The 25646-nt window shown below is 43.4% G+C and overlaps 1 protein-coding gene across 49 annotated transcripts in view; it reads right to left on the reverse strand.

The window, feature by feature from the left end:
* Positions 1-25646, reverse strand: part of RBFOX1 (RNA binding fox-1 homolog 1) — a 1418051-nt gene that overhangs the window by 44709 nt on the left and 1347696 nt on the right. For 22 of the 49 annotated variants that reach the window (XM_084882378.1, XM_084882406.1, XM_084882398.1 and 19 more), the window contains 2 exons: positions 15733-15865; positions 5179-5218 (listed from right to left, as the gene is read on the reverse strand). In XM_084882378.1, coding sequence (XP_084738504.1) covers positions 5179-5218; positions 15733-15865 — 173 coding nt within the window. Of the gene's footprint in view, positions 1-64; positions 108-5178; positions 5219-15732; positions 15866-25646 lie in introns of all 49 variants that reach the window. The other 27 variants (XR_014794880.1, XM_084882366.1, XM_084882372.1 and 24 more) reach the window with 2 other exon arrangements.

Below are 25646 nucleotides of genomic sequence, written 5' to 3' on the forward strand. Positions count from 1 at the left end.
TAAGATTTCACAGCAAACCCACAACCAGAGTGATGAGTTTTTTCCACCAGTCAGGATTTCATACCTGTAGCAATTTATTGCCATACACAGGCTCTTGATACACTACTCTATAAGGAAACAGAAATGTAATGTTTTCAATGCAAAAATGAAATAAAAGAAAATGCATAAGTCAGACCGAAATTCCAGAGCAATTCATTTACAAGTTTGCTTCTCTTTACTAAGAACCAGGAGAGGAACCAGTGCCAAACAATTCTATCAATAGTTGCAAATTTCTGTAACAGAGAATTAAGAAGGGGAAATGGGATCAAATAACTCAATGATTTGTGTTATAACCCATGTTTCTTTTTAAAGGAGGAAGAAAAGACATTTTCATGGCTTTTTGTCCTTCCACATTCCAATGGTTCCAGTTAACTATTTTGAAGTTTCTTGAGCTCATGAGTAGAATTCTCCAGAATACCTGAGGATTTAACTTCGATGCCAACTTATTGAAGCAGTTAAGGTGACAGTAGAGTAGCAACCATAACTGCATCAACACCTGTGTTTCTTAAATTTAATTTCCACTAATATCAAAAAGCACAATTGTATTTCATAAATTAATAAAGCACATGGAAGCTAACAAAGCTACTTTGAATAGATATGACAAGAAAAATAATGTGTGTGTGTGTGTGTGTGTGTGTGTGTGTGTGTACATGTGCATGGGTCTAGAAAATATATGTGCTGTTAACATGTTATTACTTCATTCAAGTATAACACTGACAAGATGTCAAAAAAACCAAGGGACAGATGCAGGTGATTTGTGAAATACAATTGTTTCATGGGTATGGCTAATCTTTCATTTGTGGTTCTAGTTTGAAGTGAAATTTCCAGTCCTAGGTCAGACCTCCAGGTGAATATTTTAAGAGATTTAGGGATCTGCCTTGTAAAGGTGTATATATACAGCAGAGTGACATGAATTTAGAAATAACTGTATTTAGCCATGGTTGTCAACCAGAAGCTGTCATGACAGAATTTAGGAATGATGTGAAAAAGCTCTGGAATCCCCCCAAATGTATACATACTTAAACAGCTGGTAGCTCAATTTTGAAAATGAAATGTATTTTAATAAACACTGCCTTTATAATTTTTGGGATATATATATATATATATATATATATATATGTATATGTATATATATATATATATATATATATATATATATATATATATATATAGAGAGAGAGAGAGAGAGAGAGAGAGAGAGAGAGAGGGAGAGAAAGAGAGAGAGAGAGAAGAGGAGGGAGATATTTCATTTCTGGTTTGGAAAAATAAGATGAGATAATTGGTAATAAGACCGCTCCCTTGCAGAGTTAGGTGAAGAGAGGAGGTGAGGGCTGACTATCTGTTCTTCATCTATAGATGCTTAACGTTCTGGTGGGCTGTCACCTCTCCTAGATGCCCAATGTTGATGCTGAGGGACTCACACTGAAAACAGGGTCTCAGTGGGATTATTATTTGGAGAATTTCCACTCTCCAGCTTTGCATGTCCCTGAAGCTACTGAGCTCCACCAGCGGTGGAATGAGGACACCTCTTTGCTTTAAGATCCATGGACAGCAGAGTGACATGAATTCAGAAATAACTGTATTTAGCCATGGTGTCAACCAGATGCTGTCATGACAGAATTTAGGAATGATGTGAAAATGCGCTGGAATCTCATTGACACATTTGCCAGGCAGTCTAGAGGTTGTATTGCCTGTTAGAAAGCTTGGGGCTCTCCCAATACAAGGGCATGTGGTTAACATTTGTTTTATCTGCCAGTTCCCTCTCTCACTCTCCTTCATGGTCTTCACTTCCCTTCTTCCCACTGCAACTCCACTGTCTTCCTCTAGTTTCCAGTCAATTCCTTTTGACAGCTCTGTTGTCATTTCCTTCTTTCCATTTCGATAGCTACCCTTTGATCAAATACCCAATTCTTTGACATCTCCCTGTATGGGATTAAGGTAAGTGTCTTGTCTAAGATCACATAAGCAACACTTATTTCCCACTCTCTGATCAATTCTGGCTTCATGAAGGCTATAGCTCCACCCCTAAGTGTGACAGATTATGTCTCAGGTCCAGGCAACTTAGTCTTCCCACTTCACCTTTCTAACTACTGTCATACCCATGTGTCATCTTTACTGTTATTGATTTTTTTCTTTAACTTGAGCCACTTTTAAATTTAGAAGGATTGATTTAAATGTCCACCACTAAGTAATAACACTGAACTAGTAGATTTAACATGCTAGCTATGTCAACTAAATTCCCATCTTTTGACATAAAAATGTGTGTGTGCGTGTGTGTGGGGGGAGGTAGGGGTATGTTGTTACCTGGTGGAAGTAACCCAGATGTGACCTTTCCTAGCCTCCTTTCTGACTCAGAAATCCCATACTTCCTTTCTGAGGAGTGGCATCCACACTGGGCCTGACCATGTCCTGTGTGGTGAGCGGCAGTGTTTCTCCTGCTTGGCTGGCCTCCTGCATAGGATGCTTTTTTCTTTGCCTTCAGCCTACACACACTTCCCTGGTGTTTGCTTTAGTTCCCAGCATCTCTAAGCATCTTTCCATCTCTCCCCAATCCTCTCTGCTCTGAAAGGTGAAGAAGGAGAGAATTCTAAGTAGGAGGTTGTTGCTGGCCAGTTGCAGGGGGTCCTGCAGTTCTCTCAAATCAGAAATGCCTGAGGGCATCCATATCAGGAGGGAGGGATGGAAAGCCTTGAACAATGAAGAGGAGAAGGGGCAGGAGGAAGTGGGATGCCCAGAAAAGGGCAGTCATTCTGGTGTTGGGACTTGAAGTTACTGAAATAACTCCTTTCATCTCTACCTACTGTACCACTGAGCCTGGTGTTCTTTGCCCAAATATGATGAATTTGTGGGAAACAAAAGCTCTTAAAGGAACCAAAAAACTCAAAGGGGTTTTCTGGAGCTTTCCTTCCTCAATGGAATTTCTCTTTCTACTTTAGAGTGTATGTTGGTGTATTTTCCCTCTTCTAACTTTCTGTGCTCTTTCCATTCGCCTCGTTCTTAGGGATTTTCATTTATCCCAACCAATACAGATCTACACACTATCAGTTACTAATCATTCTATTTCTTTGTTTGTGGAGTCTTACAGCTGTGCCTTCAACAAGCTTCTACTAGACAAAAATCTATGAAGCAAGAGAAAAAGGCTAATTTGATATCTACATAGAATAGTTTCCATTAATAATTCAATTCTTTATTAGGAATAAAATAATGCAACTAGTTATTATCATTTTACAGAGAGGTGAACTAATAAATGATAACTAATATAATAATAAGCTTACATAACATCTACATTGTTCTCCCCTGGGGTAAGTGTTGATGAAGATAGTTCTCTTTTTGGTGGATTTTTTCTTTTTAAAATTTCTTCATCCTTCTTTACTCCCTTTAATTTCACACACACATTAAAAAAAAAACAAAAAAAAAAACAAAACAAACAAACAAACAAAAAACACACACACAAACACAAAAAAAAACCCTGCTGTGGCCAGTATGACTCAGTTAGTTGAGTGTGGACCTGTGCACTAAGAGGTTGCCTGTTCAATTCCAAATCTGGGCACATATGGGGCTGAGAGTTCAGTCCCCAAAGGGTAGCAATAAGGAGGTGGCCCAACCAATGTTTCTCTCTCTCATCAATGCTTTTCTGTCTCTCTCCTTCTCCCTGCGTCTCTCTCTCTCAAATCAAAATTTAAGATAAGTAAATAAATAAAGCCCTAAAATGAATTATGCCAACTGTAGTCCCTCCATTTGGTTATGCTATCCAGGGAGAACAATGGGGAGTGTGTAGACTGATGGGTTCACTGGGTATCTAAGGGTATGGATGAGGTCCAGCCTCCATCTGCCTTTCTATTTAAGATGGTATAAAGGGAAAGTCTGGGAAAAGGAGACTGCAAAGGAGTAAATCAAGCAGTACAAAAAAGAAAGTTGGTTGTTCACTGAGTGCATAAAGAACATGTAAATCATTAATAAGTATTATTATGGAAAAGAGCTAACTTGCAGATTACAATAAATGTACTTGATGCAGTAATAATAGAACTCAACTAAGTTCATCACTGATGGAGACTAATACTATGTCTCAAATTGTAATTATTTGAAATTCAAAGGGAAAAATTAAATAACCAGTGTCTTTCACATTTTCTAGTAAATGACATCAATTTGATCAGCAATGTGGTTTTATTTTTCTTTGTTATCTGGTCTATAAAACAAGTATGATTGCAGTGAAATTACTTGAGGTCACTTGTAATAAAAAAGCATAAAACTTTGAAAATACCTTCCAATCCTGCTAATTTATTTTAAATTGTGTTTATTCCAAGTCATTTTCATAACATTGCTGCTAATATCACGATGAAGGAGAATAATTAATTCTAGATCAACTTAGGTAAGTTTAATTATGGCCCCCATAATGAGAAACACTTTCCTAACAGTGAACAGGTTAACAAAGTGGTACTATTTAACCAACAATTCTACATTTAACAAACACTTCTAAGTTAGGGAGCTGTTCTGTGGACATGAAGAAATAAGGGGTTGAAGGAAATAGGAGTTTAATGCTTCAGCTGGCCTACTTTTGTTAGATATTTCTTGCTAAAACCATCCATGGAGGGGTGGACGTATAAAAATATAAAGGAAGAGAGAGAGAGAGAGAATGAGATGGAGAGAAAGAGACAGAGAAAGAAAGGGAGAGAGGAAATATCTTTCTAGGGCTTTATGATAAATATATTTATAAGGAAACATCAGCCATGAAAATGTCTTTTAACTCTTGATATTTACAACTGTTATCCTAAATAGTGAACTGAAAATACATAGACCAAACTGGAAACTTCAGAGAGAATGTTTATTTGTGTGTGTTTTGTTTTGTTTTTCAGGGAAGGGGTGTGTGCGTGTCCTAATTTGACAGGAGAGAAATGGCATCTTTGGAGGCAGGGCGGTGTCTGCATTTATTCTGAGGTTGGTCCAGGCATTGTTTCCACTCACTCACAGCGTGGGATGCTCTCATGAGCAGCAGTCCCGCTGCCTACGAGCCTCAGACTCTCTCACGGCCCACGAAGAGGGAATGGACAGCACCACACAGTAGAGAGATTCTCAGCAAACTTGTAAAAAGAATAACTCTGGGAGGAAACAAGGATGGCATGCACATTAATGAATACTTACATAAATGTCTGCACCATAAAATCCATCCTGGTAAACAACACTGCAAGGGTGCACACACAAAGAGAAACATCCATATTAGTGCGTTTCCCCATGCAGACACACCACCCCCGCACTGGCGAAGTTAGTCTGGTCACACGATCCAAAACACAGGAACTGAAGAGAGTTTCCACCTTGGCTAAGGAGGTTGGAGACAACAGGAGGTGGGCAGGCTGAGAAAATTAGGCTGTGTCAGGGTGGCCCACAATCAGGACCTGGTGGTGTGCTGGGTACCAGACTTCCCGCCCACTCAGGAGGGGTGCAGAAGTGCAGACAGGCAGGGTTGAGGTTTATTTCAAGTGGCCTAGACCAGTGGCCAGCAAACTCCTTGGTCCACAGAGTGGTAAACCACGGCTTGCGAGCCACAGTTTGCCTACCACTGGTCTAGACAGATACAAGAGTCAGAGTTCACACATTGCATAGTCACCTGCCCCAGGGAAAGGGGGGAAAAATCATCAACTTAAAATACATGATTGATCACATTCTCAATAAAGTTATAGCTGGGTGACCTTAGGGCAGAGAATGGCAAACTGCTGCTCTCAAGCCACATGTGGCTCTTTGGCCCCTTGAGTGTGGCTTTTCCACAAAATATCACGGCCTGGGAGAATCTATTTTGAAGAAGTGGCATTAGAAGAAGTTTAATTTAAAAAAGTTAGGCTCTCAAAAGAAATTTCAATCATTGTACTCTTAATATTTGGCTCTGTTGACTAATGAGTTTGCTGACCACTGCCTTAGGGGAGCTGGACAACACAGATGATTCCAGGAATGTTCTTCTGTATTTTTTCACACGGTGGTATTCTATCTGATATTTCCCTGCACCTTCTTTCAGCTCTTTCATGGTAAATGTAGGAGAATATCTCTAACTGTATTTTGTGTATGTGTGTGAAAAAATATGTGTGTTTGTGTGCATTTATGGGTATAAATGTGTAGATGTGTGAATATGTCAATTCATACAGATGTACACATGTTCATGTGTAAACCTTGCCCATGTATGCATATGTACAAGAATGTGTATCACTATTTTAATGTGTGTAGTAGTGTGCTGACAAACTGCTTATGTGTTCTCACACATGTACATGCACCTGAATGTTTTTGTATGGGCATGTTTGTATAAACGAAACCCAGACTAAGCAAAGCCCCACATTATCTTGCAGCATCTCTCTGATCACTATGCATATAGTCATCCCAGAGACAAGGGGCCTCACAGGAAGGGAAGAGAAAGAGATCCTGGAATTCTCCAGAAATTTCTTGGGATACCTTGAGTGAAACAGCTTGGAAAAGAAGCTCACAGCTCCACCACCATGGGAAACTGACTTAAAATCCCTAAATATTAAAATGGGTTTAATGAGTTCTTATGCAGCTTGCATATCTCAAGGCTTTGTGAGGGTCACAGGATGACCTTGAATACAAAAACACGTGTTTCTACATGCATGTTTTCTAAAGGATGGTAGTGTAATTAATAACCTTCCTTAATATCTCCCCATGGAGTTTACAGATGATTTATGAGTCTGGCAAAGGACCAATGAGCCCCATCGTTGAACGGAGCTGTGGTTTGAACAGAAGCACAACTTTGATTATCAAAGGATTCCAGCAGGTTCGGCAGCAGAGTGGAACTGCAGGTAAGCCAAGCAGATTGAGCCAAAGGAGGGCACTTCACAACACACACCCACACGCACACACAGCAGTGACACTGGCTTGCTGGAGAACACTGTAGTGTGCTTCTCAGAGCTTTTCAGGGTTGACCGGCGAAACCCCAAGTACCATTATCCTTAAAAAGGAGGCAGGGATTTCACACGCTAAGGAGGTTGGTGAGAATCGCTTTTAGCTGTTTTCATTTTGATCAAAAGAACTACAGTTCAAGAGAGCACTTGTCAAGCAGCGCAAAACCCTAATCCCAGATGCTGAGGTGAGCACATTCCGAGCTAGGCTGTGGATTCTCTTTCAGCATTTCCAACATAAGAAGATAGTGTCTGTTGAGGGTCAGAACGCAGGGCCAGCCTCTGTCAACAGGACTCAGAACAGATCTAATGCAACAGGGGAGAGCAGCCAATATTTAGTTTGGGCCCAGATCCACAGAGCGGATCATTTAGCCATAGCAAAACAACTTCCGTCCCATTCTTCCATGCCATCATGCCTTTGCTCATGCTGTTCCTTGTGCTGGGAATGGCTTTTCTGCCAACATCCTCACCAAAAGCAGATCACCATTCAAGAGCCAAGTTAGACGGGGAACCACAAAGGCAGCTGAGTCAAATTTCAGCCTCACTATCCACAGCTATGTGCCCTTGGACTAGTTAATCAAGCTACCTGAGCTTCAGTTACTTGTCTGTAAAATGGGGAAAGGGACAAGTGCCCACCTCAAAGGAGGAGTCACTGAGATCTGACTACAAAGAAATGGGTCACATGCTTGACATTGCAGCTCTAACTGAACCTCACCATTGCTATGAATTTTGTCCAAAGCTCACCCAAAACAGAGCTATTTCTCCCTCCTATAAATGCCAACCTCACATATTTCGATCCTCACTTGGTAAAATAACTTAATATATTAGTCAAATATTAAATGTACTTGTGTATGGGACTCATTTCACATTGAAGTTGCACCCAATAAGCTTATTCCACTTTCTAGCCTGCTTCTGGATTGACATATTGCTTTTTATCCAAGAGATGCAAAAGAACTACCTACTGACTGAATATTGCCATATCTTAAATGAGAGGGGACAGAAGATGGCACAGAGTAATTGACTTAGCAACTCCAGGATGACTTAAATAGTGAATTACAAAGAGACATCCTACAGCCTCAAGTTTGTTTCTGATCTGGTTATGCAGCACCAATGACTGTTGCCAGTGGAGAGGAGGAGGTGAATAGGATTAAAAAACTGGGCCCTGGCATAGGAGACAAAGGAAAGAGGCTGGCCAGAACGTGATCCAGCTGTAAAGACAATATGAATGCATTTGTGTACAAATATGGGAAATAATGCTTTTTTTCCCCTAAATATCTATATCGTTTTTTCTAAATATCTATATTTTCTAAATATCTGAGTCTTCTCTTCTGAAAACACAGGCACCCCTCCGAGGAGCTGCGGCTGGGTTCCAGACCAGGCCACAAAGCGAGTGTCACCGGAAAGAGAGGCGTCAACGCTTTGTTGAGAAGCGTCTTCACTTCAACTTGTAAAAAAGTGCAATGTGTGAAATGCAGTAAAGTGAGATGATAATACGAGGTCTGCCTGTGAGGGGGCGAGGCCGGACCTGGAGGTCTGTCCTGGTGGGCACACAGTGGACTAGGCATGACTGGGGCTGAGCTCTGGCTGGGAAAGGGGCCTCTTCTTTCACCAGGACAAATCCTGGTGCTCTGGGGCAGGCTGTGTGTTTCCTGCCAAGCCTATTTGAGCCAACAGCTCCCAGAGTGAGGCAAGGCTGGCCCTGATGTTCGTTCAGTGCGCTAACCTAGTCACCATGCTCTGCCCTCCAATGTGGGGCAGATGACATGGAACATGACTTGGGGACTCTGGCATCCCACGTTTATGAGACAGAGAACTAAAGAGAAAATGTGGTCTAACATCCTCATTCTGATAAGCTCAAAAAACTAGGTCCCTGCTGTTGCTTCCTATATTCCAACCACTGAGCCAAGGCACAGAGAGCAGAGAAAGTGAATCCACTTGCTACGTCCACCCTCGGGGAGCTCCCAGGGCATGGGCACTCGGTCACAAGGTCACGTGCATGAACGTGCAATGGCAGCTGTGATGGGTGCTGCGGAGGAGAGGGACAATGGCACTCTGCAAGTGAAGTAGAAAGAGGGGGACTAGCAACAGAGGGCAGGGAACCAGAGGAAATGCCCCAGACAGCTCAAAGGCTCAGCCAGGCAGAGAGCAGGAAGAGCAGGCCTGGCATAGGGAACAGTCTGTGTGAAGCCCAGTGTCTGGAGGGTACGGGGCTCCTCAGAGGGCCTGCGGGAAGGGCATCTTTCAGCTTTGGGAGGACCCTCAGGAAGCAGTGGCTTCACTGAGAAAGGAAATCAAGAATTCTAGCTGCTGTGATAAACCACACGGTGTTGGAATTGTTTGTTTTCACCAAGTGCAACACCTGCATGTTTTGGAGAGAAATGAATGAGAGGCTAGGACCTAGCCGCTAGGTGATCTACCTTCATGAAAGCTCCAAAAAAAACGAGGAACCGATATGGTTGTCCTCATTGGCATTGTGAAATGAAGCCACTCTGGGAGCGTCAGCTTCACCTAATTGCTATGTGCGTTCCTCCCGCACCCCCACTAAGCTATAAGTAATAGCACAAGTACAAGTACTATTGGTCTTTACATTGATTGAGCCTGTGTAGGCCTGTAAGTTAAGGATGTTGTGCTCATTATCCCACTTAATTTCATAGCACCCCTTCGAGATGGGCAATACTGTGGCCACCGCTTTGGGTGTAAAGAAACTGAAGGAGAGAGAGCTGGGTAGTGACTGAGCTGGGATTCCAGCCAGGTGGTCTTGGCTTCACAGCCCCAACTTTTAACAGCTCTGGCAAGCAGGAGCGGTCAAACTTCAGCACACATCCGAACCACCTGGAGGGCCTGTTCGGACAGATGGCTGGGCCCCCTCTCAGCCCAGAGGCCTTGAAGCCATAGATATGAATGGTGGTATGTGTCTAAGAATTTGCATTTTTAACAAGTAACAGGTGATGCTGTTGCCGGTCTAAAGACGAATAGACTCATTGCTCCATGAAACGACCCCTCCCTCCTTGTGTTTACGTTTGAGACAACACTGCACATCAGCTTCCTGCGTCCTATAGTAAATGGAAGCTGGCTATAGAAAGCTCTTACAAAGTCTCATGCTGGTTTCCATGAATACAGCCAAACACTTGTTTTTAAAGCCCTGTGAAACAGATGCAATGGATTTGCAGGGATGGGAGAAGGGGTCAATGTCTAGTCTGCATCTATAGATAAATGAACCACGGCCCAGTCACAAGAGATGGGAGTAGCCGTCATGCATTGAACAGGTGCAGCCGATGTTATTGCAAAAACGGTCTGTCTAGCCATGCAGAGGTAATTGTATTGCTTGTCAATCACTCTGGGACTGCTGTGTGCTTTTGCAAGAACATAATGCAAATGCACATCTCATTTTCTTAGAAAGGTGATAACTAGTTAAATATTTGGATGAATGCAAGCAGGGAATGACTGCACTATAGCAAATTAGTTTGTTTTTAAAAAAGGAAAGAATAGGATGCCTGAAGTGTACAAAGTGTTTGTGTAATATAATATTGTCTCTTCCACAAATACTTTTCTGAAGGAAAGGTTATTTAACACTGCTGTATCTTACTGCCCCTTCCAAGTAAATAAATTAAAATTTTAGTGCATTCAAATCTAGCTGTTTTTAAATAGATATCGGGTGGGTCCATGAACTTCTGGCACCATTTGTGTGTGTGTGTGTGTGTGTGTGTGTAAATACATCAACATTTTCAAAAGGAAAATTACAGATTTTAATTAGATTATCAAAGGCATCCATGACATCCTACTCCCCCCACAAATTTAAGAACTATTGATTTGTCTATAAATGCACTCAAGAGGATTTTAAAAAATATTAGAGGTTATACTTCAAAACTGGCTGAGGATCTGAATAAGAATCTGAATTACACCAAAAACAAAAAGCTGGACAGAATCCTGGAAAATATTTGAGAATGAGTAGTGATGACTTTAGTTTGAGTGTTTCTACAAAATTTGAAAGTGCCTAAGCATCAGTTACTATAGTCTGAGGAGCAGACATTTAAAGATGCAAACCAAAAAGCATGGTTGATTTACAGACAGAAAGGTGCATACACAGTCCTAGAGGCTGGTTATTCAAGTTTTTAGGACCTAAATTCCAGGATCCAAAAGATTTCTCAAAAATGTGGGTTGATTTTTGCACTAATACCTTTCAGAAGTGCTCTCCTGGGATACTTCTATACCTGTCTTATACCTAGAGTAGTCTCCTCAAAATACTTCTTATGCTGACTCTGAGAAGTTGCACATATATGTGTCATAATTAATTATCTGAGAAAGTACAGAATATCACACTCACAGATATCCAGCCAACCAATGCCAAAACTCTATAGCAGATGCTGATGCTAGGATTGGAATAGTTTAAAAATCTCCCATGATGCTCCATTAGAGTGCTCTTCTATAGCCCCATAAAATATGCATGGTACATAGTAGGTGCTTAATAAGTAGCTGGTTTGTAATTACTTAACTACTTAAGGATAAGAATGTGGAGAAGCCCACCTCATGAAATTCCATTGGGAGTGAATGGGGTTTAGTTGCTGTCATCTAACATCAAAGAAAATACTGTGTCTAGGGGCTACCTTCCATCATCATCCACAAACCATCAGTCTGCAAGCTCCACCGATGGTGATTACCCAATGGGTAATTTCTCCCAATTATAAGTCATAAAAAGATAGACTGGACATTATGGCTTCTCTAGCAAAATTAACTCCATGATCAAATGCAAGGGGGACTATGGAAAACTTGGTTCCTTCAGCTCTTGTTGAGACTATTCACTAGTTAATATTTTATTTACAATCTACATATTCCACAAACTGTTGAATTGACCTTTGCAAATCAAAGCCATCTCTGTGGCTTGTGGGGAATGTCAATCTGTGAACTGCAGGTGCCTCCCAGCAAAGGAGTAAGTGGTGCCATACAGAGAGAGGCAAAGGAGCAGCAACTGCACCATTCTCAATAACATTAGCTATAGTGCACTAAACTCCAATCACATGATGGACCCTCCTACTAAGTTGTAGCTTTACATGGATCTCCTATCCCATCCCTATCAACCCAATGGAGGCAGACACAGTCTTCACTCCCCTGTTAAGGGAATTGCACGTATATGGGTTACCTCCGCCACCCAGGGTAGTATGAGGTAGAATGGTGGTAGTGGCGGTAATCTCATCTTCCCCAAAAACATCTTTTAGGACTGTAACAACCCTTAGACTGTATAAACACTAGATTTCTAACTCATCGCTCATTCTAATTCAGTGGATGCTGGCAATCACTAGGTGGTAGGATGTTCAGTCCAGGATTTTGTGTTCATTTCTAGGATCCCTTCATGGTCCAAACAGAGCCTCTGAAGCCCCAGTCCCTGAAGGACTGATCATGTTTTAATGTCCCAAGATGCTTCTATTTAGTATGTAAGAAAGAGAAATGGGGCCCCTCCATAACCTATCTTCCTCACTTGCTGAGAGGGACCTCAGAAAGTATCAGGATGTGGAGGGGGAAGCAAATCAATAAAAGGAAATGGATGGATCCCGGGTAAGCCATCCTAGATACCCATCTTGATGTTGGATACTCCAAGGCTCCCCCGGGACTCCACAAAAGCTACCAAGGAGGTTCTGTGGGATCGTTTTATATCTCTTGGGAAAAAACCAATATGGAAACTGTACATGGATGTTGGATAAATGACACATTTTTGTTTGGAATTTTAATAACAAAGTATATTCATATACTTGATGAAGAACAGAGGTTTAGGTTGGCAGACTTCAACTAGTAATAAGGGGAAAAATATTTTTTTCTTAACAAATGCAGTTTGCTAGCCAACGTCTTAGAAAAGATGGGGGTCACTGGGTGTGAGGGAGAATCAAAGACTGAGACCTTAATGTGAAAATTTAGGAAATGATTGGCCATAAATGAGTTCTATATCTCCTCCTAGACTTGGGTGTTTAGAAGCCTTCTCTAAACATCCAAGTCCTTCCTTGGTGCTCACACAACACCCTACCTTACCACTGACCACATTTACTGAACTTGTTCACTTACATGACACCCTTTTCTCCCCAAAACCCTGGAAGAAATTCCTCCAAGGGAGCCATTTGCCTCAGTGGCCTCATCCGTCAAAGACATCAGTCAAATCTAGAAATCGGCCTCCAAAGGAGGCAAAACAGCTACAGGAAATCCCCACTATCTCCTGGACCACCTGAATCCTGACAATGCCTCTTCGCGGAAACAGCAGTGCGTTTCCAACCTCTTTGCCATTCAATGCAACGTCAGGGCCCTCTCTCCTCCAGCCAATCTCTGTCTGCTCTTCTTTCCAAGGTGAGCTGCCCCCTGACATCTTCTGTTGCCTACACCGAACAAGCCAGAGGAAAAAGGAAGCCACCATTTAAGATGCTGGGTTCCTGCCTTTACATTCAGAGCCAATTTGTCCAGCCAATTTGTAATCTGGCAAAATACCAGGCAACTGGCTGCATGTTCTCCTTTCCCACCAGCACTTGGCTCTTACGGAAGTTGCAGGCATGGGCACCCCCCTCCCCCCCCAAGCCCTTCTGCTCTTTCTGTTCCTCCCCTCTTAAGAATTTTACCTTACTACTAAACTTGGGTTCAGAATCCCAGTCAATATTGTCAGCAAAGAGGCACAATCCACCATTATAAACAAAATAATTAGAGCTACCCCTGGAATATTAAAATTAAATCATGTCCGAGGCAGTCACAAACACATTGTTTCACCATTTGGAGATGCCTGTGTCTCTCCCTGGCGAACATGACATTAATTAGTTATGCATGGTTATTCCCCACAAAGAGCAAGTTCATTATAAGTTAGCAAATTTCAATTTTACAGCAGGTGTGTTATTCTGAGACTTTTATAAATTGTTCATGTGAGGATAAGCCATATAATTTTACTTTTTTTTTTTTTCTGTTCAATATAGTAGTGAGATACTGAAGGTACATATACCGGAAAGCTACAATTACCAGCTACCAAGATAATGTTTTCCAGGCAAACTAATGGGGTATAAACATGCAATTTTGTATTTATGGCTTATGAATCTTGCTTTAGTAATCACATGAGCCTGGCGGGTAACTTGTTTTTTTGGTTTTTTTTCTTTCTTCTTTTTCATAACTCATTATATGACCTTGGGAATAACAAGTCTTTACTTCTGCCTTTCTGGATCTACAAAATAGACCTAATACTGTGGGGGCTGAAGATAATGATGATACTGTCAGTAATGCCTTATATCACATGGTCAAATACATGAGGCTTAGGACATGAAGATACATTATTTTGGAGGATGGAGAGAATTTAGGGCCAATTCATCCTTGGTTTATTATCCACCATCTTTTCAGCACAATTTCTTCTTCTTCTTCTTCTTCTTTTTTTTTTTTTTTTTTTTTTTGATCGTATTTCATCTTCTAAGAAGCTTGGAATTGGCATATTTCTAATGACAACACCAGAAACAAAGGATTTTGTCTTATTTCTCTGCCTTTGCCCCCCTCTTCCTGACAATTTCACCCACTTTCATTTCTCTATTGTCTTAGCTTTGTCTCACTGCATTTGTTTTCAAAACACTTCAAACGCTGTCCTTTGGAGTGGGTGAGATATGAATAAATATTTCACTCAGTATAATAGATGATCTGGGCTGATTCAAATTTTCTAAAAGATTTCTAAGCAACAGAGCTATAAAAAATGTGTTTAACCCTTTCCACATAGTGCTGAATACAGCTATGTTCTTTCTACAGACAAGAAAGCCAGACACCGGCCAGGGAAGCCTCCTGCCAGGCTGTCCTGGACATAACTGAGTTTTCCTGACAGCAGCTTGATTGATAGTTAGGGCCCCATGACTCTCTGAATGGGGACAGGGACCGCTCTGTGCACTGTAGGATCTTTACTGTATCCCTGGCCTCCACCCACTGGATGCCATTGCATTTCTTAGCTCCTGTTGTGACAACCAAAGAACATCTCCAGAGATTATAAATGTCCCCTGAGGATCACTGCCTCTGAGACACCCCTCTCTCCCTGGCTCTGAGTGCACAGGAATGTTCCAGGAGGATCCCTTACAGGAAGGAGAAAGGGAAGCATCTCAAGGTCAAAGGCTGCCACACCAGTACCAGGTTTTTTGTTTGTTTGTTTGTTTTGTTTTGTTTTTCCTGAACATTCACCATCATTCCTGGATAGTCTCCTGGTAATACCAAAGTCCATGCACAGGAATACCCAACTGGCAATGGGGGTCATAGGAACTTGGATTTCTTTGCAGCGGGGAAACAAAGACAAATGCCATTTTGGAAAGTCCAGTTAAAACAAATCTTAATTCCAATGTCATTGAACGTGTGAATGTTTGCATTGACTCCACACCTAATTTTCTCTTCCCAGCAAGGGCTCATAAACCTTGAAGCTCAAGGTATCTTAGAGAAGGGGAGCAAGACCACGCCAGTGATTTTTATGTTTGAAAAACCTCATGTCCCTCTGTGGACAGATTCAAGGGGCAAATGTGATCCAACCTCCTTAATAACCAGATGTTTGCAATCATCAGAAATGCATCTCTGGCTGTAACCATGTCTCTGTTCTCCAGCATTCAGTCTCAGAGAGGATTTACATAACAACATGTGACATGTAGGATGCTTAGAGGCACCAACCATGACAGGACAAATTACACTCATTTCTCAATACTCTTTGCAAGGTGCTCCACTGCAGGCGCCGGGCGCATGCTGGGTGTTCTGAGGGGGCAGTCAAGACCTGCATGCGCAAACAGGAGGGGCGGTGCAGGGGGGCCCGCCCAGGAGGCAGCCCACTTACCCTCCGTAGGCAGGGATGGGGGGCGGGGGCGCCGCGGCCCGGAAGGTGTTGTACACGGTGCGGCCACGGCCTCGCAGGTGTGCCCCTCGGTAGGCGGCAGCAGCGGTGGCGGCTGGATACGGAAAGCCAGGCACTGCAGGGCGAGAGGAGAGAGCAAGGCTAAGACTTTCACATCCACACACACTTCCAGGAGCCAGGGGTCTAAAGGTGGCAGCTGGGCAGGGGTCAAGGGCCAAGGGCCAATTCCAGAGGGGATGGGCTAGTTACGATGGTCACGGTGGCTAAGAAAATGTGCCAAATGAAAACATTGACAAGGAATTCTTAAATACAGGATTAAAGTTCATTTTACGAACCATTTTTTTTAAGGTAGATTGCAATATGTATGTGCAATGTGTTCTCAACATTGTCTATGTATTCATCATTCCACCCATCCACCTATCAATCCATCTATCCATAAACATACATACACACACACGTCTAGTGTGTAATATATATTTATATGTGTCTGAGCACACAATATGCATATGTGTATGTATGTGCATGGATATGTATCTGTGCCTGTGTATATGAATATGTACATGCACCGTGTACACAGTATGTATGTGTATGTACAATATATGCAGGGGTATGTGCATATGTGTATATGAATGTGTATATATATGCATATTCATATTTGTGTGTATATAATAATATTTGAAAATACATACATTTCAATGTGTTCATACTTATCTCTAAGGATGAACTGTATGGGTGTTAGTTGTCTGTTCATAGCTTTTCCCCATCTAATGTTTAGTTATTTCCCATATTTTCCTTTATGTGCATATATTACTTTTTTTAAAAGTTAACTGAAATACAGTGCTCCTCCAGACGTGTGTATGCATCAAGAGTATACATAGAAACAAATCATTCCCAACGTCCCATCAGCCCCCTAACCATTTGTGCAGCTTATAAAACACAGTAACAGCCATGACAGAAAAGTGTGGCAACTCAGCTGCTCAGAAGGGAGTGTGGGCAGGGTTTTGTTCCCTGGGGAAGGATTCTCTGAGCAGGATAACTTGCTGAGGAGTCAAGAGGGAAATTAAGCGTGATGCTTGAGACCCCTGGTAATTAATTCTGTTGCCTGGGAGCCCTTCCTCCCACGGCATGCAAATCCTAGCCCAGGAGGCTTTCAGGAAACGGTGCTGCCTTCCAGCTCCTGCCACTTCCCCAATTCCTCGGGAGCTCTCACCAGGCCTGTGGTCCCATCCCATTAAGCAGCAGGCGCTGTCGCCCAAACCCCTAGACACAGAGAGGGTGTTTTTTTTTTTGGAAGGAAACTACATGTGGGGACCCGCTGTCTCGGGAGATCTCTATCGGAGGCCCAGGAAGTCCTACAGTGAGGGAAACACTCTAACCCAGTGATCCCCGCCACCCAAACTCCGTTTTCCTGGGCACTGTTTATCTTGGTATTGACTTCGAGAAGAGGAAAGTCCGTCACTTGTTATGCTTCTCTCTCCCGTGAGTCTGCACGCTCTCTCAGGCCTTCCTCCATGGCCCTTTCATCTTTGCATCTCCTCCTGACTCCCCAAGTCAACAACAGGAGCCCCAATTTCATCCACAGCAGGTTCTAAACACTGGGCCCCGGAAGGAAGGTGTGGATGGCGTCACTGCCTGGCCAGGTGAATGAACTTGTGGGTTATGGTCAGGCCAAGGAGTGGGCAGCCATCCAGCAAGCCCTCTCTCATGGCCGGTTTTCTCCTCCGATGCCACTGAGCTCACAGGAGCTTGGAGGAGTTCCCAAGACAGGGAAGTCACATGAGATGAGCCAGGGTGTGATGGGTCTCCTCCCTTCCACAGCCCTCCATCCCTGCCCCATGTTCCTGGGCTTTCACAGTGTGATGAGGTGCCATGCTGGGAAGGTCTCCATTCCCTTTGGCCACGACATAAACACCAGGAAAGGACTCATGGCCAAGGAAGCTCTTTTACTTCCTTAACTCAACACACCCACACCTCCCTCTTCCTGGGACTCTATTGTATGAAACACCTAACTGCTTCCGGGTGTTGTATTTCCTGTTGAGTTAAGGTGGTCTCCACCCCATGTCTGCCAAGTGGGGCTTTCCCCTTTCGACCGTCACACTTCATGGTACATGCACTCCACCCCATCTCATCCCATTGCTTCCCGCCCTGGGACAGTGAGCTTTCAGCTGTGTGGTGGGGGGCAGGGAGCAGGGAGAGGAGAGGGCTCCCACAGAAGTCACTCCCAATTCTATACCACCTCATGCACCTGCATGGGTTGGACTCTGATCCTTGAAGTTGAGATGAATACTGACTGGCTGTCATTCAGAATTTTCTGTGTCCCCTGCCGGCCTGTTTTGGGGATTGCACCATATCTTTCTCTCAGGAGGACGGTAAAATGCTAGGATGGCTGGACCATGCCAGGATGATTCCATCTTTCTATTTGTGTCTAAGACCATACCGTTATTTTTAACTGTTTTTAAATATATTTTTTAATTGATTTCAGAGAGGAAGGGAGAAGCAGAGATAGAAACATCAATGATGAGAGAGAATCATTGATCAGCTGCCTCCTGCACACTCCACACTGGGGATGGGGCCCACAACCCGGCCATGTGCCCTGACTAGGAATCCAAATGTGACCTCCTACTTTAGTGGTTGGCAAACTCATTAGTCAACAGAGCCAAATATCAACAGTACAATGATAGAAATTTCTTTTGAGAGCCACATTTTCTAAACTTAAACTTCTTCTAATGCCACTTCTTCAAAATAGACTCGCCCAGGCCATGGTATTTTGTGGAAGAGCCACACTCAAGGGGCCCAAGAGCCGCATGTGGCTCAACAGTTTGCCGACCATGGTCCTAGTTCATAGATTGATGTTCAACCACGGAGCCACGCGGCTGGGCTGAACCCTGTTTTATTGTTAAAAACAAATGCTGCCACTGTACTTAGCTCTCCGTCTGCCAGCCCCTAGCACCCACGTCTCCTGGCGCCGGTTTTAAATAATTGCAGAGAAGCGTTGGTCTTCACGGGATAAGCGGTCAACCCTAATATCATAAAAACCCACAACTAATGAGATAGGAGGTGCTAGCTTCAGGCCTGGGGAGAAAATGAGGGGGCACGGCTTTGACTCCAACTCCATCTCCCCGCAGTTCCAACATTAAGTTTTCCTAGGAACGCCCTGGATTTTGAAATAAAGAAAATGAAAGATTCACAATCTGGCGGAGCAGCTGGCTGCCAGTGTGAGGAAACACGGTAATTATGCTGACCCATTCATTATCGCCGGCTGCGGTGCTGAGCGAGCCAGGCGAGATCCCTCTAAGCGACAAGCGGGTTTTACAGTAATTCTTGGAGGATTTAGATGTTGGGAGATAACATGAAACAGAAGCGAAGGAGCAGAGTGAGGGGGGCACAGGCTGCTCAAAGTGCTGAGCCAGGGTTCCACCTGCACCCCATTTCCTACACAGAGAAAATGTCCTTCCTGATGCAGAACAATGGGCCTTCACACAAGGCTCTCCGGGCTTCTCTACACAGGCCAGATATGAGGGGTTCTTATTTTGATAGAGGGACACAGGGAAGACCTCGCCTCAACTCCTGGTGTAAATATTGCTTTCCTGGAGGCCCGGGGCCCCTTAGGTAAACTAAGCTGGTTGCACTGTTCATGCATTGGAGCAAAGCCTTCTGGAGAGAGTGTGGGAGTCTCCCAGATGGAAAAGCTCAGCTCTCGCTTTCCTGTTGCCAGTTGAGGACTGGCCAAGGGGCCTGCTGGTCTCTGGTTAGTCATCATCACTAATGAGCATGTCCTTCCTCTTTCTTCCTTCCTATCTTCAATGCCCCTTTCCCGCTCTTTCCTTTCCCCTCCTGTCCTCCCTCCCTCCCTTCCTCTGTCTTCCTCTCTTTATTTGTTAATCTGGACAAGGCTGCCGTGAACTCCCCTGGTATGTAATAAGTCCTCCCTTCACTTCCTCAATAGATGCTGCGGCTGTAAGCGAAATGACATACCAATAACAAAACTAACTTATAGAATAGGCCAGTGGTCGGCAAACTCATTATTAGTCAACAGAGTCAAATATCCACAGTACGACTAAAATTTCTTTTGAGAGCCCAATTGTTTAAACTTAAACTTCTTCTAATGCCACTCCTTCAACATAGACTCTCCCAGGCCATGGTATTTTGTGGAAGAGCCACACTCAAGGGGCCGAAGAGCGCATGTGGCTCGCGAGCTACAGTTTGCCGACCACGGGCATAGGCTAATTGATACACACAAGAGCTAAGTGCCCACTGCGCCTCATCAGCATTGTAACAAAACGATGTTATTGGAGAGCCTGCTGTACTGACAACCCACTAGCTTGGGCCCCGGGACTGAAGGACTCTCGCTGGTGCTGGAATGAATGCAAGCCCCAAGAGGGCAGTGAGCACCTAGGCCGCCCACTGATTTACAAGGCTGCCTGGCGCGGAGCAGCATCAGGTACCTAATGTCACTCCTGGTGGTTAAGCAATGCCAAGATGCTTCTTTTTTGGGGGAAAAGGCCTTAGCTCTGTACTCCCCATCTTTCATAACCATGTCTTCTCTACAAAATGCCCTGCCCAGTTTTTGTAGAAAAACAGTATGCAAATGACACAATTTTGATCTGAATCATGATCTTTGTAAAAATAATTTTGCATCCACACATTTTGGTGCTGTGTTGGCTGAGACATAGCAACCCGACTCGGAATATCATTGATTCTGATACAAAGGGAGGCAAGCTGGATAAGTGTATTGGACTTGGTATTACTGCAAACCCTCAACTCCTACCAATGCCCTTTAGTTGCTGCACAGCGTCAGGATCTGAAGATGGGTTTTCTGTCCTGGGGAAAAGCAAGACTCACACCTTGGCCCCAGGCAGGTGATACCTATTAAAGGGGCCTTCCTTCCTGCAGCCGCACACCATGCTCCTGGCAGCCCAGCGAATCACAGTCTCTGAATGCAATGCATTTGTGCAATAAGAAAGGACAGCAAATATTTATAACCCTCAACTTGTCCCATTTGCAGCTGTGCCTTTTATGTGTCCTCCCACCTCCCTTCAAGGCTGTTCCCCAATGGGTGGTTTAGGACAGCAGGGCTCTCTTCTCTTGCCACTAAGACAATTTCAAGGGCAATTTCAAGGGCAAAAAAAGCCACAACTTCATTGAGCTTCCTTCAGAGTCAACATACGATGCAACTACTTTTTATTCACTTGCCCACCAGGTTTGCTGGTGTGTAGATGCTGGGACATGGTTAACTGCATATTTAGAGCAATTACTTAAATAAATGCTTCAGATACAGATTAAACACCACCAAAATGGCTTTGTCCTTGGACCTTGTAGAAAGAGACATCTCATTATGTACTTTCTTTGTGGCAAGACACTTATTTTGTGTTGAATAAAAAAGTTATCATGCAATCTATCAACGCCCCACTTCTGGAGTTTGGATCCAGCAAGTGGGTAAGAAATGTTTAATAAGCCCGAGCTGCTTTGGCTCAGTAGATAGAGCATCGGGCTGTGGCCTGAAGGGTCCCGGGTTTGATTCTAGTCAAGGGCACATGCCTGGGGTACAGGCTCAATCCTCGGTAGGGCTCCTGCAGGAGGCAGCCAATCAATGATTCTCTCTCATCATTGATATTTCCCTATTCCTTCCTCTCTGAAATCAATAATATATATATTTTTAAAAATGTTTAATAAATTTAGTGCCAAATGCGAAATGGAACTCATAGTGTCCTCTCCACGTCTGTTAAACCACTGTTAACTAAAGTCATACCCTGTCACCCTGCCAATACTGATTAGTAAAGGTAAATTAAAGAACTGTGTTGGAAAGAAAAGATACCAAATTAGAGGCATTTCTGAACCTCAACGCTGGAGTTTGATTTTTTTTTTTTTCTAGTTGAACGTCAAGATAATAAACATGTAAACAGGCCATCTACGGGAAACAATGCAGAGTGTTCCGGCTGCTTGCTGGATCCAGTATAAATCCTTAGTTCTTCTTGGCAGGAGAAGAGAGAGGCAAGGGAGGGGGAAACCCATAGGTTCATTATCCTGGAAAGGTTCCCTCTGAAACCTTATCCAGCATGAATCAAAGTGAAAAATCTGATATCACTGCACCGAAAATTGGATTTAGCTCATAAGCTAAAAATGTGTTTCTCCCAAAGAAAACAGGGCAAGAGCTTTGCAGAGCAAAATGCCAATTGAGCATCTTGTTGATAGATCAACAGTCTCGGCCCACCCACTTGCAACCTTCAGCTCGATTTATACCCTGAGCCCATTTTGGGGGAGGTGAGTGGAGTCACCATCCCTGTAAGTGGGAATAGGGAGTTCTTTCTACACCCTGGAACTCAATGAAATGGAAACTTTAGGGATGTAATAAGACAAGAGGCGTACTGTGATGTGCTGGAGGATCAAAGAAAAGCAACGTTTTTAATTGGAAGACGCGTGGGTGCATCGAAATGAGCCATTTGAGCCATTTGGCCCAGCCAAATGAGCCATTTACCCACGTGTCCACCACTTCCTGTCTGTCTCCCCCTCCAAGACAAAGCCTTCACCTCCAACCTTCTATGAGCTCCGCCTTCCATGTTTTTACCGTGACAAACACATGCTCGCACTCCTCCCCACTCCATCTCTGTTACAAAGTGGTGCTTACCTTAGAAAATAAACACAAACGAGATAGTCTCACCAGCCCAGGGAATCCCAAGAGAAGAAATACAAAACCAGTGGAAAATACTTGAGGGTGCTAAACTGCGTATTAAAGTTTTAGAGCTCTGGGAGAGAGAGCAGAGTAGCAGATGCAAAAGCCGACAGGGGGCAGATTCTACATCAAAGCCGTAAAAATATACAACCGCTTTTAATGGGCAATTATTCTTTGCATTTGTGCGCTGGGTTGAATTTGCATGAGGTTGCCAGATGCCCAGGAAAAGGTGTGCCATCGGAATGGAGGAGGGGGGCCCTCTCTTTTTGTCCCCCCTAAAGCCACTTCCTCACCACTCCCGCCTGCCTTTGAATGTTTCAAGACTGAGAAACCTCCATGCTGATTTGGGGTTGGATTGCTCTGTGGGCAGTTTATGGGAGGAAATATTCACTCACATAATTCTGGGGGTGCAGACAGGATTTCAACAGCAGGCGCACGGTTCTGTGGGATTCCCCTTGGGGGATTTCCTGTTCCATACGCTGGGCCATAAATTAAGAAGTGGCATAATAGGTAACACACTGAAGTGAATGAACAGCCAGCTATAGCTGGGTTTCAGAGACAGAGCATCCTGTGATACACATCACAATGAAGAGCAGGAAAGAGAATGATTTTTTCTCCCTCCAAATGGCAAAAAGGTTTGTTTAAAATGGATCTCAAATAAAGGCACATCGAATTGGTCTATAACACAGAATTTATACACAACTAGGTCACTATCTTTAAATCACATTACATGGAAAATTGCATGTGATGGGACATATTTAGTTCTTCTAGGTCAAAGTAAAAATGGAAAGGCTTAAATTTTTTTCAAAATTCAGTAATTTCAAGGTTTGGGGTGGGGGGGAAGAAGAATACCATCTATTCTGTCACTTACGAAAAGACCAAAAGCGCCACTTAATTTGTTGGAATCTCCAGTTCCCGTACTCACGTATTTTATCCCGAAACACACATTTGGGGTGGACTCTCGTTTCATTTAGAAATGCAGGTTGATATTAAATACCGCTGCTGTTTAGAAGTGAATAAATCTACGTTTTGGACAAACAGTTCCTTATAGGACACCCTCATTTGAAATGCATTGAATAGGAAAACAAAAATTTCTAATTAATGTACAAGCCTAATCACCATTCTCCACATGGAAGAGTAATTTTTCACTGTTCATTTGCTCGGTTTAATCTCAAAACTGACATAACAGAAACGCAATGTCCTATAAATCTCCACTCACTTGTTTCTTTTAATATTCATATTCCATTGAACTGCAGCTGCTTGTTGCTTCAGTCTATTACAACTTGCGAAAGTGTCGATAAAAATATTATGAAAGGCAAGATGTGTTTCTTCCTGGCTGCGCGTGCCATTTATTTGGGAAGAGACAATAAATGGCTCGTGGATTGTTCCCCGGCCTGCTGCTTGGTGGGTGATTAGTGATTAATTACCTGGCAGCAAATTGACATGGCACGAGGAAATTGACACAGCCCTGATTAATTAACTTTTTATGGGCGGTAGTTACTCACAAAACATTGCGCACCATAATTGAATCTCTCTGCATAACGTCACGGTACAAAAGTTTTAGTCAAATCCAAATTAGCCAGAAGTTTCTAGGCTGTTCTAGGATGTGCGGAAGGGATGGGCAAGGATTTGAACTTGGAGAGATATGCACATGGTTTGAGGGGAATAAAGATGGTGACACTGTACTGGCTGGTCTGCCCAGGTTGAAATCATTGATCTGAATCTTTATTGTAGGAGCCTAAAAGGCCACATGTAACCCCTGTTTCTGGCTGCTGCTTCTCAGTTGCTCCTGCAGCTTCTTTCTTTTGTTCAGTCTCTACCGGGTGAGTTAATTCCCTCACTCAAATCTTGGTTCCAACATCATTTCCTCCTCCAAGGTGTTTCCTCTCAACTGTACCCTCCATCTCCTACCTGCCTCCACAGTCTCTATCAGTCCTCCCCTCACACTCCACTAATTACTCTTTCAATCTCTTATTTGATTGCAACTTTAGACTTTATTTTGGTCAATACTGTGTCTACAGCACCTAGAGGGTTACCTGGTCCAGTGGTCGGCAAACTCATAAGTCAACAGAGCCAAATATCAACAGTACAACGATTGAAATTTCTTTTGAGAGCCACATTTTTTAAACTTAAACTTCTTCTAACACCACTTCTTCAAAATAGACTCAACTAGGCCGTGGTATTTTGTGGAAGAGCCACCCTCAAGGGGCCAAAGAGCCGCATGTGGCTCAAGAGCCACAGTTTGCCGACCATGGGCCTGATCCAAGGTAAGCACTACAATATTTATGGATTATATTGTCAGATAAACTAGAATGCCAGAGTAAGTGGTCTAGTTACAGAAGAAAAATGGGTGATGCTTCATGAGCCTGTAGAACTTGGTAAGATGCTGCATAGGGAGGATGCAGATTCTACAAGAACCTGGTGTAGTGAGAACATTAATGGTAAGGGACTCTGGACCTTAAGTGTCTAAAAGTTCCAGTAGTGATAACTGGAATAATCCAAGCAACACCGTGAATACAGCTGGCAAATGGCATGGCCCTGTACTCCATTGCCAATGCAGGAGACCTGACTGTATGTTATAATAGCTACTGTTTACTCACCCTTGCTAACCTCCAGATCCATCAGTTCACTCACTAGCTCTTCACAAAACCATAGCAACCAGGTATAATGACTATCTTACTTTCCTGGGAGGAACCGAAGACACAGAGAGGCTCACAATCTCACCCAATTATCTGAACTCAAACATCTTAACACTAGAGAGACTATCATCTGATCTATTACCCAACAGGCACTAGGACAAAGATATCCCATGTCAGCTTTGGACAAGACTTTCTCCATTTTTCCTTCCTTCCCATTGTCTGTACAAACTGCTGCTATCATTTCCCTATATCCATACCGGATCCAAAAAAACCAGCCGCAATTCATCATGGACTGAGTTCATCTGCAGAGGAATCTGTTGACAAGTCTCCCTGAGACCTCAGTGAGCTCTTTGTTTGGTGGGGGCAGGGGGTAAAAGTGGAGGAGGGGGCGGGTGCATTGCTAATGTTCTTTATTTATGTTCTGAGATTTTAAGACACCTGGAAGGGCTTTGCTCTTTTTCTACTAATTGGATACAGGCCGCAGGGGTCACTACTGATTTATGTTCCCAATAAGAGTCCAAGGCAAGCTGTTTCCCTCCTCTACTGGGGCTTATCTCCACATCTGGATGTGAGCCTAAGGGGCACTA

The sequence above is a fragment of the Pipistrellus hanaki genome, assembly GCF_964339955.1.
Source record: "Pipistrellus hanaki genome assembly, chromosome: 4".
Lineage (NCBI taxonomy): Eukaryota > Metazoa > Chordata > Mammalia > Chiroptera > Vespertilionidae > Pipistrellus > Pipistrellus hanaki.